The 13,347-nt window shown below is 40.9% G+C and overlaps 1 protein-coding gene across 1 annotated transcript; it reads left to right on the top strand.

The window, feature by feature from the left end:
* Positions 1–1,949: 1,949 nt before the first annotated feature.
* Positions 1,950–11,252, top strand: LOC104409583 (vacuolar protein sorting-associated protein 54-like; the record flags this gene model as incomplete). The annotated part of the gene is made up of 8 exons (XM_010019499.1): positions 1,950–2,005; positions 3,798–3,894; positions 4,391–4,728; positions 6,354–6,483; positions 6,938–7,119; positions 7,778–7,890; positions 9,136–9,199; positions 11,147–11,252. Coding segments are annotated over 8 exons (1,086 nt in total), but the record flags the coding sequence as incomplete, so codon positions are not given.
* Between the last annotated feature and the right edge of the window lie 2,095 nt (positions 11,253–13,347).

The raw sequence follows: 13,347 nt of genomic DNA, 5'->3' as shown, positions 1-13,347 counted from the left end.
TGCTGATCTGGTTGTGCATGAGCATAGATAACGCAGGCCCACATTGCCAGCATTGTGGCAGAATTAGAAGACAGACAGTGATGTGTGTCTCTGCACCACCACTTCTTGCAAAGGACTTGGTGATGATGCAAGTACTTTCTCACTTGACTCCAATACAATTTAAATTGAGTCAAGCACTTCCATACCTTGTTCTCTCCCTGCCTGAAAGCAGTGGGATGCCAGGCTCCCTGAAAGATGAGCAGAGGGTGCGAGTGAACGCTGCTTTCTAGTCATGCTGTGTTACTGTAAGCCTGGAAAAACAAAGGCATACAGATGTGCTCTGGCCTTCACATAGGATTAACACCAAAGAAAAATACACATGAATGAATAACACCAGGGTAGAACTGTTCGTCTGCCCATCAGTCTCTCTTGGCTTTTTCACTTGCCTGTATCAGCAGTCGTAAGGAGATTATTTTTTTCCCTTTAAATTCTTTGTTTAGTTGCATAACAGACAGGTAGCGCTCCCTGTTTTCCTGCTCATTCTTAGTCACAGTGCTTTTCCTGTTCTGCTGGGAATATTTGTCTCTGTGTTGGATTTTTCAGATGTCATCTCTGCTCATTAAATAGATGAAGTTTAATCAACCTGCAGTGTAAGTTTCTACTGAATAGGGAAAATGGGATCAGAGTATTTTTGTGTGGTTTGTGCAACACGTTTGTGTTGTGGCCTATTGTCTTAACTCTTAGCTATATTTTTCCTTCATAAGGAAACGCAACACGTTTGTGTTGTGGCCTATTGTCTTAGCTATATTTTTCCTTAATAAGGAAAGTGTTTCCTTCCCATGTCTCAAATGTGCTTCCTGTTCAAATGCATTGCTAGGCTGTTTTGGTTAGTAATTTAGTAGCTCTTTAAGGCCAGACAGGTGAAAGAGCAGAGGTGTTTAAGCACTGAACACACTGCGTAGTTCAGAAACAAAGTATGTTTTAAGAAGCTTCTGTACTGACCACCATTATTCAAAACACTGGTAGAATCCATGTGGCTTGAGATGGCAGCTCTCAGTCACCATTTGGGTTGTACATACTCACTTAAAGGCAAGATGAGTTCAAATGCTACTGACTCATTTGGTCAGGTTATTTATTGATTGGCATTTGGGAGGAAACCCCTAATTCAGTCTGAATGGGGGTGATTTGTACCGAGGGCATACAAATAGCATGAAATTGATCAGTGAAATTGCTGTAAAACAGATGTGTTTGAAATGAAAATCGATTGTTCTAGAGACCTGAAGAACCTGGCCAGTTTTGTGTGTAGTTGAAGAGCAAGTGTCCTTTGAGGAAAGGCCACAGCGTAGCAATAACGATGTGGAGAAATCTAGGGACAGAGGCAGGTGGTGCCCTGGAGGAGAAGGGGACAGACAGACAGCAAATAACATGTCTGCTAGGAGAGCAGTTGAAACTGGGACAGCCTTAACATTTGAAAGCACAGGACTGTAGGTGTCTGCTTCCACACTTCCCTGGTGCTATTGTAGGTTAGTTCCAAAGTCCTGTATTCAAAGCAGAAAAGGAAGTTGGCTAACATGTTCCAAAGTCAGTCACTTTGGAAGGAGGAAAAATAGGGCTTCTGAAGTACCTGACCTGAGAGACATTTTTGAAACAGTGCTTAGCATCCATGCTCGGAAAAGTAGGTACCTTTGAGATGGAACCAATGTGCCCCCCAGAGCTTTAGGACGCAGTTGGGAACATTTTGATCATCTGTATTTTGCAAATAGATGTTTTTGGGGGTGATTTGGGAGGGGGGTGTCTTTTGGGGGTTTTGTTGTTTTTGGAGAAACAAGTTGTAAAATGATACAAATACATCTTTATGATTTTACTTTTCCTTACTTAACTTGAGGATTATTGTGTGTGTTACTGACCTCAGCAGTGGTTAGAAAGAAGCTAAGATCTTTTTTTGTTTTTTCCCCCTTTAAATTTGACAGTGTGTGGTTAATACGGTATCGCAGATAGAAGAAATAGATACAGAAGTGGTTGTTAAGTAAGTATACAGCCAGATCTTTTTTTTTTGGTGGAGGGTGGGAATAGGAAATGGATGTTGTTCAGCATAGATAAATTTACCATTCTAATTTGTGGTTAAATATCCCTATAAGGATTATCCTTCTCTTTGACTTTAAGCCTCTGCTTCTGTCTGCCTCTGTGAGAATATTGTGTATTCCTCTTCTCATTCGGATTCTAATGTGACCTTGAACTTACCTTTAAAATAAATACTAGAATTCTGGGCACCTCATTGTATGAAATACAAACTACTGTGTTTAGGCATATACCTCTTAACTACTTGAAAGCATTCCCTATTGTCATAATATGGGATTTTGTAATAAAATGTGTCAGTTGTTTCAGTACATCCTGCATAAACGAGAATAGGATCCATCCAGAGAGGAGAGCAGGCAACTTCAGCCCTAGAACTGGTCCAGCAGGAACCTCACAAAGCCCAACAAAGGCAAATGCCAAGTTCTGGGACTTGGGAAGAGCAACCCCTTGCAAGAGGAGAGGGCAGAGCTGGCTGGCTTCAGAGCAGCTTTGGAGGGCAGGACCTGGTGGGGAACTGCCTGACAATGGACTAGCTGTGTGTCTTTGCAGCCACAGCATAGCCTGCAGGTCGAGGAACAAGAAAGACATTGAAATCCAGCAAAGGCCACTGGGTTGGTTGAGGCTGAAGCATGGAGTGTGGGAGGAGCAACCAAGGGAGCTGGGTTCCCCTCCAGCCTGGAGAAGGAAAAACTCAGGGTAGAACTGCCCACAGCTACCCCAGGGGAGGGTTATAGCAGAGCTGTAGACAGAGCCAGGCTCCTCTCAGAGGTGTGTAGGGGAAAGACAAGTGGCAGTAGGCACGTGAAATACGCGAAATGCTACTTGGATCTTAGGAAAAAAGTGTTCTTTATAAGGATGGTCAAACACTGGAGCAGGGGCCCGGAGAAGCTGTCAGATCTCTATCCTGGGACAGAGTTAAGCCTTGACTGGGCATGGCCCAGAGCAGCCCAGTCTGGTTGGACATGCATTGAGCGGGGTTTGGACAAGACACCTCCAGAGGTCCCAGCTCTAGAGGCCCCTGCAGCTACTGTTTTTTTTGGAGCTCTACAATTCATTTGGCTGAGCAAAGGACTACGCCAGGGTAATAGAAACAGCTGATAAAGCAAAGCGAGTGGCAGAATCTGCATGGGATTCATACCAGATTGGGAAAAAACTGGGCACAAGGTCATTTTTAAACATTGGATATTTGCTCACCATGCTCCAGTGTTTACTATTCTCCTACTGGGTCCTAACTGTGTATTACAGGGTTTAACTTTCGTTCTGTCAATGACTTTTCTGCCCTCTGCCACAAACAGCTGACTTGCACTTTAATAGCAGAAGTGGTCTCATTGCAGTGCAACAAAATGCCTTAATAACACAGCTCTTGTAACACTTGCAAAATATTTTCTTCCTTTTTTTTTTTTTTCTCCTTTTCCTCACATGATTTGTGAAAATGTTATTTACCCCCCTCCCGTGTTGGTAATACACACTTATCCCAGGGAAAAGAACATTATTCACTGGAAAAAACTAAATGGTAAATGTGAGGCTTTCACTTTTTTAGTGTGATCTATCTTTATATATGTCCTTTTCCGTTCTGCTTGCATACGTTGTGTTGATAGTGACTGTTGTTTAGGTGATGTGTGTTGTTTTGCCAGATAAAAGTCTACACAGTTTTCCTTATGTTTATGATACCTTTTTTATGTGCCAATAGGCATCATGGCCAGTGGGCATTTCTGGTTTACTGAATACTGCTCATTTTTTAGGCTTGCAGACCAGATGAGGATGATGAATTTTCCTCAGTGGTTTGATTTACTGAAGAATATTTTTTCTAAGTTTACCATCTTCCTCAAGAGAATAAAGGTAAGACATACATTTACCAAGAGCTTTGCGTAGTTCAGACATGAAATGGAATGAAGCTGCTTCCCATTTGAAGTCTTAAGATGTTGGTTTTGCTTATGGGGTTTCAAACTTTTGATTGAAAGAAGGATATGTGAATATCAGCATTCAGGGCAAAAAAATGATTAGTGCTAACAAAGAGAGCAGTGGGAAGAAGATAATACCTCTTGTTGCGTGATTACATCCATTTCAAGCTTCTAGGGATTAGGACAGAACTTTTGTATGTGTTAGATTGCTCCAAATGAGGTTTCTTTCACCATTCTCAGAAACATCTGATACTGGTTACAGTCAGACAGATGGGTCTGCCTCTGAATGCTAATTACAGAACAGAAAATAAAGCCAGGATTTAGTTTAGTTTTGTAGGTAAAAGAAAATCTCTTTCTAGCACAAGCTTGTGGCACAGAGTTTTGGGTTTGTTTTGTTTAGTTTTTTTTGTAATAAATGTTATATTTCATTCTAGGCAACGTTAAATACTATCCGTAGTGTGGTTTTCTTGGTTCTAGACAAGAACCAAAAAAACAGAGACCTGGAGGACACCTTACAAAAGAACTCTGCTAAGGACAGTACAGTAGACACAGAAGTGGCTTATTTGACTCATGAAGGCATGTTCATAAGCGATGCGTTCAGCGAAGGGGACCTCCCGCCCGTAGCAGCTGACACTACCTCTCAAAGAAACACTTCTCCAAACAGTGAGCCCTGTAGCAGCGATTCGGTCTCTGAACCAGAATGCACTACTGATTCCTCGTCCAGCAAAGAGCAAACGTCGTCTTCGGTTACTCCAGGGGGAGTAGAGATTATGTGAGTAAATGTGCTGCCTGTCTCCACTTTACAACAAGATATTAGGTTGTTTCTGGTGATACAGTAGAAATTTTGAGGGAATGTGCTTTTCTAAGTAAGTGAAGTGCACTGGCTCTCCACCATCACCCCTAGAGACTCCCATCAGATTGCACTGTCCCCTGCTCACCTTCATTTCATTTATTTGCCTTGTTTTCCCTTCTGCGTGTAGTGGTACGGGGACTGATTGTGTCACTTCTTACAGAAAGGGACCCCTCTCCATCTGCTCTGCTGGGGACCCCGCTTCTGCAGAGGGCAGGAGAGATGCAAGCCTAGCCTAGATGAAAGGTGTTGTTTATCATGTCTTTAACAGGCAGAAGCATCTTTGTTCACTGAGGCTGGGTTTTTCCTGGTTTTTTTTGTAGGCTGGAAATCAGATAAATTCCACAAAGCCAGCTAAATAAATAAATAAATTAATAGATAAATTCTAGAGAAGAATCTGCTGTTCATCATCAACTGTTTGACTTGCATGGTTAAATCCATTTTGCTTGTTACCCTGCTGAAAGATGGAAGGTAGCAAGTGGCCTGCTTCCTCCAGCTGATTGGTACTCAAGTGTCTATACTTGTGTGTTGTAGGCAACTGTCAGTTTTGATAGAGACCTTGCACCTCAAATCAAAATGCTGGTTGAAGGAGATAGATCTAAATTAAATATGTAGTGCATAATACAAATTCAGGCCTCTGTATGTCTAAACATCCGTCATACACTGGAAGAGAAATGCAATGTGGAGTCTAGGGTTAGAGTGAGGAGCTGGGAAGGAGAAGGGAGTTGGATCTGAACTGGCCTGGAGCACTTTGCCAAGTTTGCTAAAAATATACCCCCCAGTTAGAGCTCTTGAGCAATAAAGTTGTCTCTGAGGCTGGTTGCACAACTTTGTTCTGAAATGAACTTGCTTCATCCCTCTTCTGGTTTTCTTTCCACCTCTGCTCTGTGTTTGGAGTAGGCTAATAAAATCGTACAGTTAGAACAGTGTTAGCCCAGTTACTGCTCTGTAGCCCCTCAGGTTTTCTGTCTCCTCTCATACTGACTGTCCCTTGAGCAGCCACACTGGACCAAAAGATTACGTTAACTAATCACACGAATGGCAGAGCCATGCTAACAGCTGGCCTCAAAACAACAGGCAGATCACAAAAGGTGTTTTTAAAAAGCACTATCGGAAGAGCTAATAGAATGGCAATCTATAGATAACGTCATGGGGAGTGCAGAGTATATGTTTTAGGCCTTACACTTGGCATTGGAAGAAAAACATGACTTATCTGTCATATGGTTGCAATGCTCAAGTGTTACAGGAGCTGGGTAAATTCTAATGTTTGTTGTATTACTAATGGCTGCATTGTGTTTTCTCTTAGACCATTAATAGCAATTAGAGTGTAGATTTAAAACAAAATATAAGGATGTGCAGTTGTGCATTTCCTTACTAAAGGGTGCTGACAGCAGCTTAGAAGATCCCAACTGTACCAGCTGACTGGTGATTAACTGACTGTCTGCATTTGACAGTTGCTGCAGGGCTCTTTCTTCCTTCAGCCTGTGAGCAGAAATACTATTTTTCTGATAAACTGATGCTCAACCAATTGGTTCTGTCATTTGTAGGATCAGTGATGACATGAAGCTGACTGACCTGGAACTGGTCAGGCTGGCAAACAATATTCAAGAGTTACTTTATAATGCCTCTGATATCTGCCATGATCGTTCAGTCAAGTTCCTCATGGCAAGAGCGAAGGTAAGGAGCATGGGTCAGACTGCTGTTGGTGTCTCATCCTTAATGAGAATTTACTCCTAAATTACTGGTTTAATGAGTGAGAGTTCTGAAATAGCAGTCTCAATTGAAATTAAGTAACTTAACCATTCTATGAACTGTTCCTGCTGCCTCAGGCACTTGATCTTAATGCCCAGAGCACACAAGCATTAACATATCTTGCCACTATAAGACAATGTGGGTTTCTGCTACTACCCCCCCTCCTTTTTTAAGTATTCTGACTTGCAATCTTTGAAGCTTCATGCAGAGAATGCGTATCTGTGACAAGGCAGCTTCTTGCACTGCAGTCTGCCTTCTCTGTCCTATGTATGGTTAAAGAATTTGCCTTTTAAAATACTCGTAGCCCACAGAAATGCTGATGAGTCATTTCTTTACATTTCTGAATTTGTCTCCTTACAATGGTTTCCTTTGCATATAGGATGGCTTCCTAGAGAAGCTGAATTCCAATGAGTTTGTTACTCTTTCTCGCTTGATGGAAGGCTTTATCTTAGATACCGAGCAGATCTGCGGCAGGAAAAGTATGTCCTTGCGAGGAGCACTGCAGAGTCAAGCCAATAGATTTGTGAACAGATTCCATGAAGAGAGGAAGACGAAACTAAGGTATCTGGATAAAAGATCTTTGTGTTCTTACGTGAATAACTTTTTATCAGTTGTATGCCAGGCAAACACAATCTCTTGTTGCCTGAAACACTAGTAAGCCAGAACACTGGTACTTAGGAGCAGGGGGTGAAAAAAACTGTATTAAACCCCAAATATTTTCAGTTGGTTTAGACTTTTACTGTTTTTGTAATTTAATTTCTTCAGACTGGATTGTTACACACTTAGAATCATACTTACCTAAATGAGGACAGTAATTAGCTACAGGAAGTACTCAAGACTGACATCGAAGGGCAGGATTGCTTTGTCTCAGGGGTTAAGTAACATGCATCAAGTCTGTTTGCTCTCATCTGTCAAAAGCTTTTAAAATTTCATCATTTACATGTTACTTCAGCAGCAGTGATCTCATAAAAATCTTTATCGCCTAGTAAAGTCTTTCTTTCTCTGTAATAGATGGAGCGAACAGGCCAACGCTGTGTTTTTCTGTTTTGCTCCTGCCAGTTGTTGGGCACCTCTTTCTAATGAAGATGAATAGCATAACATTTTGGGCCAGTGGCTTTGTTTAACTTACGGTAGCTTTGATTTCATGGCATTACAGGCAGAAGTGTCAAGACAAGGCATTTTATTTTCTCAGCCTCCTCTCTCTTGTGTTTATAACTAGCCTACTTTTGGACAATGAGCGCTGGAAGCAAGCTGAAGTTCCTGCCGAGTTTCAGGATCTTGTTGATTCAGTGTCAGATGGCAGAATTTCTCTTCCTGAAAAAAAACCAGCAGGTGTGTATCTTCAGACCTACTGTTAACTGAATTATTAGCAGCAAATGTTCCTAACCTATTGAATGTTGATGGACATAATCCGATGTCACTCTTGATCTGTGTTTGCTCGCTGTCTTTGAAACTTCTTTTGCTGACCTTAAAAGAGTATTTATTTATTGAAAACCCATTGAAGTGTTAGCACAGGGAGGGAGCTACTTTTTTATACAAGTATTCCCATCGTAGAGACTTACAGTCTTGGCACAAATTTAGTCTTTCCCCAGAACATACCACTGAAGTGTTGCAAGGGACCATGGAGCATGTGTGTGTGCTCAGCCCCCTTGTGTTAAACAAAGCTTGCTCCTTCACATTACTTCATCTGCCAGTTGTTCATATGAAAGGCAGCACGCTATGTGGCTGCTCATGGAAGTGAAAACTCATGTACGTTCAATTATTTACCTTGCCATAGAAACCTCATTTGACCTCAGACAAGTCACATTTTTTTCCTCGTGCCCCACTTCCCTGTGTGCAAAGTGGGAACGAATAATGCATTCTTACTTTGTGAGGGTACTTATCCAATATTGCAGTGATTAATGTGTGTAAACAGCTAGAAGAAGAAGAAAACATACATAGAGGGAAGGAAAGTTGCAGTAGATGAGGGAGAAAGAAGAAGATATAGTAATGTCATGGTGGAGAAACCCTGACCCTCCAAAAGGAATATAGCAGATACAGAAAATGTATTGGGCAATAATCAGTCCAATTATTGAACACGACACCAAAATGTGCTCATCGACCATTGCTCTTAAAGTAAGCTCTTGCAGCTTCCTTCAAGAAGATAGGAAACTCGTGGCATCAAATATAGCATGAAAAACTGCATCAGTAAGAGCTTCTACAGTGAAGCCTGAGGAAGAAGCAGTTGAAGCTAAAATATTAATATACACAGCAAATCATTTGAGAACGAAAACCCACTGACTTCTTCTGCTTTTCTTCTTCTATTTTTAACCTTGTATTTGAAGTTTCTAATTACATGACAACTTTGGGGCTTGGGGGTTTTTTTGATCTAAAATACTATCAGGTAATACAGTAACTTTACAGGTCGTACTAATTATGATGGGTGACCAACTCTGTAATAAATACTGTAAAAGAGAGCAGGACTGATTGTGGGATTTTCAAGACTTAGCAAGGGAAAACTAAATGTTTAGAAACTAGCATTTTTTGTACTTGTTTTTAGTTCAACTCATCCCTTTCCTTTCTTGCTAAAATACCTAGCTACTGAAGAAAGAAAGCCAGCTGAATTCCTCATTGTTGAAGGACAAAAATATGCAACAGTTGGGTAAGATGCACTCTTTTTCTGAGCAGCGGGTTAGTTGGCAAGAACTTTAGACTAGAACTGTGATGAATACTTACAGCTTTAACTATCTTTTAAAGATAAAAACCCCTTCTCCTTCCACAGACTAGTTTCTGTTTCGTTCCCAAACACTTACAAAACGTTGCAAGCTTTTCTGTGCATTAAAATACTGTTTCTTCTCTGGATGACTAGCCTGAAATTTATGGTTTCGTTAGATTTTACTCTTTTTCCCCCCGGTTATTTCATGAAAACACATAATCATGGAAATACAGGTTTGTCTTCATAGCACACTGATGTTATTTCTTGCAATATAGGTTATCTCTGTCAAAATCATAGAATCATGTAATAGTTTGGTTTGGAAGGAACCTTTAAAAGTCATCTAGTCCCCATTCTCCTACTAAAATATCTGTTCCCATCCTTCTTATAAGACCCATTTAAGTACTAAAAAGCTGCAGTAAGGTTTTTCTGAAGCCCTCTCTTCTCCATGCTGAACAACAGCAAAATACACGAGTCCACTAGTGAATGATTGCTTATCTTATTCAGGAGAAGAAATAAGACACGGGCTGTCTCAGAAACTGCATATGCTATTGCTTTGGATTGGAAAGTGGTTTCTTAAAGCTAGTTGTATCAAAGACATTTTAAAATATGATACGCACATACATCTTTCATTTTAAAGCATGCTGTGTTTTCAACAACTGTGGGGCTTGAGCATTAAATATGCATGAGAGTGTTTTACGGGAGGGAGTAAAACCTGAAAAATCTCACTCCCCAGAGTCTTAACATCCATTTACCCCAAACTTAAAAGTTCTGATTTACATAATGTCTTTGACCAGCTGTCATTTTATGAATTGCTGCATGATGATGTGTCATTGTTCAATTAGAAACAGAAGCTGATGGCTCAGAACTTCTGTGCCAGCCAACTGATATCACTGCAAAAGAGCATTTCAGGTTGAGTAGAAGCATTTGGACATGCATTATAGGATAAAATTTACTTAATGGATGATGTGTTTGATAATCCATCTCTGCTTATTTGAAACTTGATATATTTGGCTTCATGAAGCAATTGTTGGTTTCATGCTGGTGCAAGTATTTGTTTCAGTTCTGCACATTTTTGCATTTAATCAAATAAAATGCATTCATGAAAAGAAGCCCAAATAATTCTACAGGTATTTATTTTCCAGTTCATTGTTCATCATCTTTCTGCACTCTGCTGCCTGAAGGAAGAGAGAGGTTTAACTTTTTGAAATGTTAGAATATCTACTCTGAACATTTGATCTTGCCTTAGTTTTCATGCCTCCTGTGTATTTGAATTCAAAGGAGCATACCTCCTCTTTGTGGAGCCTTCTGAATTCCATCCAGTAGCTCCCAAATTCTCCAGTGTCTGCTGAATTCAAGGAAAATTACAGGTGTTGAGCATCTTTGAATATTTGGTGCCTTTTCTTCAAAGCTACCTTCTCTGTGACTCCATAGCATTCATTACATCCCTTTCAGTGGTGGTGGTTGTCTACATTCTCTGGGTTTTTATACTTGCTTAAAGTTGTTCAGAATTATACAGCTGAATAAGAAAGGAGCTTTACATTATTTGTCCCCTGCCAACATCTACATGAAGATTCATAGTTCCACTAGAACCACGAGTAGCTTTCTTGGAGATAAAAAAGTTCTATCAGTGAACCCCAGAGATTCTCTCTCACATACGTTAAGTGCTTTTCCACACACCACCCACTGGAGTTGGGTATTCTTTATAACCATCTTTATGTGTATCTTCTTTTACATTTTACTTCTATGTCAGATCAGTTACTGGGTTTATTTAATGCTATATAACATGTAGCATTAGGTAGCTTTCTGTCAGCATGACTGGCCCATGTTTGATTTTTTTTTTTTTCAACATCTTCTGTGCACTGAGATGACATTTGGCTGTTTCCTCTCTTGTAGGACAGTATTGCTGTTAATAAGAATAATCCTTGAATACTGCCAGTGTGTGGATAACATTCCATCCATCACCACTGACATGCTTACCCGCCTGTCTGATTTACTGAAGGTATGGCTCCAAATGTACCATCTATACTAACCAGGGGTATTCAGGGCAGAGAACGTGTCTTACTTTGTGATGCTTCATGTGTTTTAATGATTTCGTATAAGTGATACAAATTGTTTATAAATGATTGTGTTTGTTACTGTGCCATAAGGTAGCCTTTTAAACTAAGGGCATTAAAGATGTAGTTTGTTGTGTGGATTGACTTCAGGAAGGCTGTCTTTCCTCTCGTTTAGTTGGAAATCCCATCTAGTTGTAGTTGTCTTAGCTGCTTGTCCTTCAGGCTGGGTGTAGGATTAATGCTGCTGAAGAAAAGCAGTTTGATCCCAGATGCTGCAGAGATATATCTATATTCAGGGTGGAAACAAGTCTCTTGGTTTTTACAAGTCAGTAGAGGTACAGTCAGTAGAAGCATGAAAAATAATATGGGATGAAGATTCTGTTGTAAAATGTAAAGATGATGAAAGACCAGGACCTGCTCGTCGTTTATTTCTCACTAGAGAAGAGGAAAGCTGGTAAAGCACAGATAGAGCAAGGGAACATAAATAAACAATAATAAAAGGAGCACAAGAGTGGACCTTAAAGTCATATATTTATGTAGGCTCTGAAACCTAGCAGTTAATTTATTTCAAGGTTTTCACTTGTGTCTTTGCCCACAAAGGTTGTGTCAGGTATTGAGAGTTCTAAACATAAGCATAATCAATAATAGATGAACAGATTCTCTTCTCCAGAAGTATATTTTACGTAAGGCAGGGGCAGGGAAGGGTGAACAGAGCCTGGGAGATGGATCTTTAAATAATCCTCCTGTTGGTAGTTCTTACCTGAATAACCAGATGCAGAAACACTCCTCTCTGCAGTCATCATTCAGGTTCATCCATGAACCTTCCCCTTTGAAAGCAGTATCCAAGGCAAATCAGTCAGCCTGGAGCTGGGAACACCCCTCTTCACCTCTTGTTCTCCAGCTCCTGCTTCACTCAAGTCTTTCAACACCTTTTTGCAGGCAGATAGAATAGCAGCAGATGCCTCAGACACAGGCAGATTTGCATCTACTTCTCTCTCCCTACTATATCTTGTTCCAGCTCTATTGTATTGTATTTTATTCCTTGGTAGTCACACGCCATGTGCAGTTGAAATAATGTATTTCCTATCTGGCAGCAAGGTCGCATCAATTGGAAAGATGACAAGAATAGTTAGCAAAAACAAAAGCTCATTTCTTTTACCACTTTGAACAAAGTAAGAGCCATTCATTTGTTCTTGCAGGTCACTACACATCTGCTACGACAACTGTCAGAGCTGGCAAGCTTTGAAGGTAGCAAGATGTGGTGGAAACTGCAAAGAGTTCCCAGTTAATGAAATTCCAGGCCGTTTTGACCTGTGGCTGCAACCAGAGTGAAATGACACCTATTTTATCATGGATAAAAACTGGAGTTGTTGAGGTGGTGCAGACAAGAGAAGGCTTGCAGCCATGGTGCTGGAACGCAGGGATGCTTTCCTCCAAGCAGTCACAAGGAGGGGATATTGCTCTTTCAACGGTTCAGGCATGCTGCTTCCTCACTGCTTTGTCTGCAACAGGCTGTCCGATAACTGAGTAATATCCACAACAGGCAGGGGGAGAGTGCGAGTGTCTGTCATACTTTATAAAGCATGTTTTTAATGGTCTGCCACACAGTCAAAGGGTTGGCACTAACCTGAGCTAAATACCTCAGAGGAGCTTAGGCTGCGTAGGATACTGGTCTTTGGCTCAGTGGATCTACTACTGAAGTCCACCAGGAGGCATAAGAAAAGGTTTTGCTTTGCAAGAGGAGGAGATGAAGTGACTGTCAGTTTCAGACCCTGACTTCTGTCTGAGGACAGAGTAGATTATGCCTCTCAAGTCAGGGGCCACATGTATCTCGGGTTCAGTTGTGGCACTAAGCCTGCATTGCTTTTCTGGCTCTGGGTCCATCACTCTGGCAGCCCAGAGCACGTGTGTGGGGTTCACAGTGTATCCTCTGTGCTCCTGAGTTTTGGGACTGACTCCAAGCAGTAGCCAGAAAAATTGTTTACTGTTTTTACTTGAGCTGGGTTGAAATTTTGGGTCTGTTCTTGCATTATAGAATCA

Source organism: Nestor notabilis, unplaced genomic scaffold (genome assembly GCF_000696875.1).
Source record: "Nestor notabilis isolate BGI_N333 unplaced genomic scaffold, ASM69687v1 scaffold10310, whole genome shotgun sequence".
Classification (NCBI taxonomy): Eukaryota; Metazoa; Chordata; class Aves; order Psittaciformes; family Psittacidae; genus Nestor; species Nestor notabilis.
This window is presented reverse-complemented; position numbering and strand designations above follow the sequence as displayed.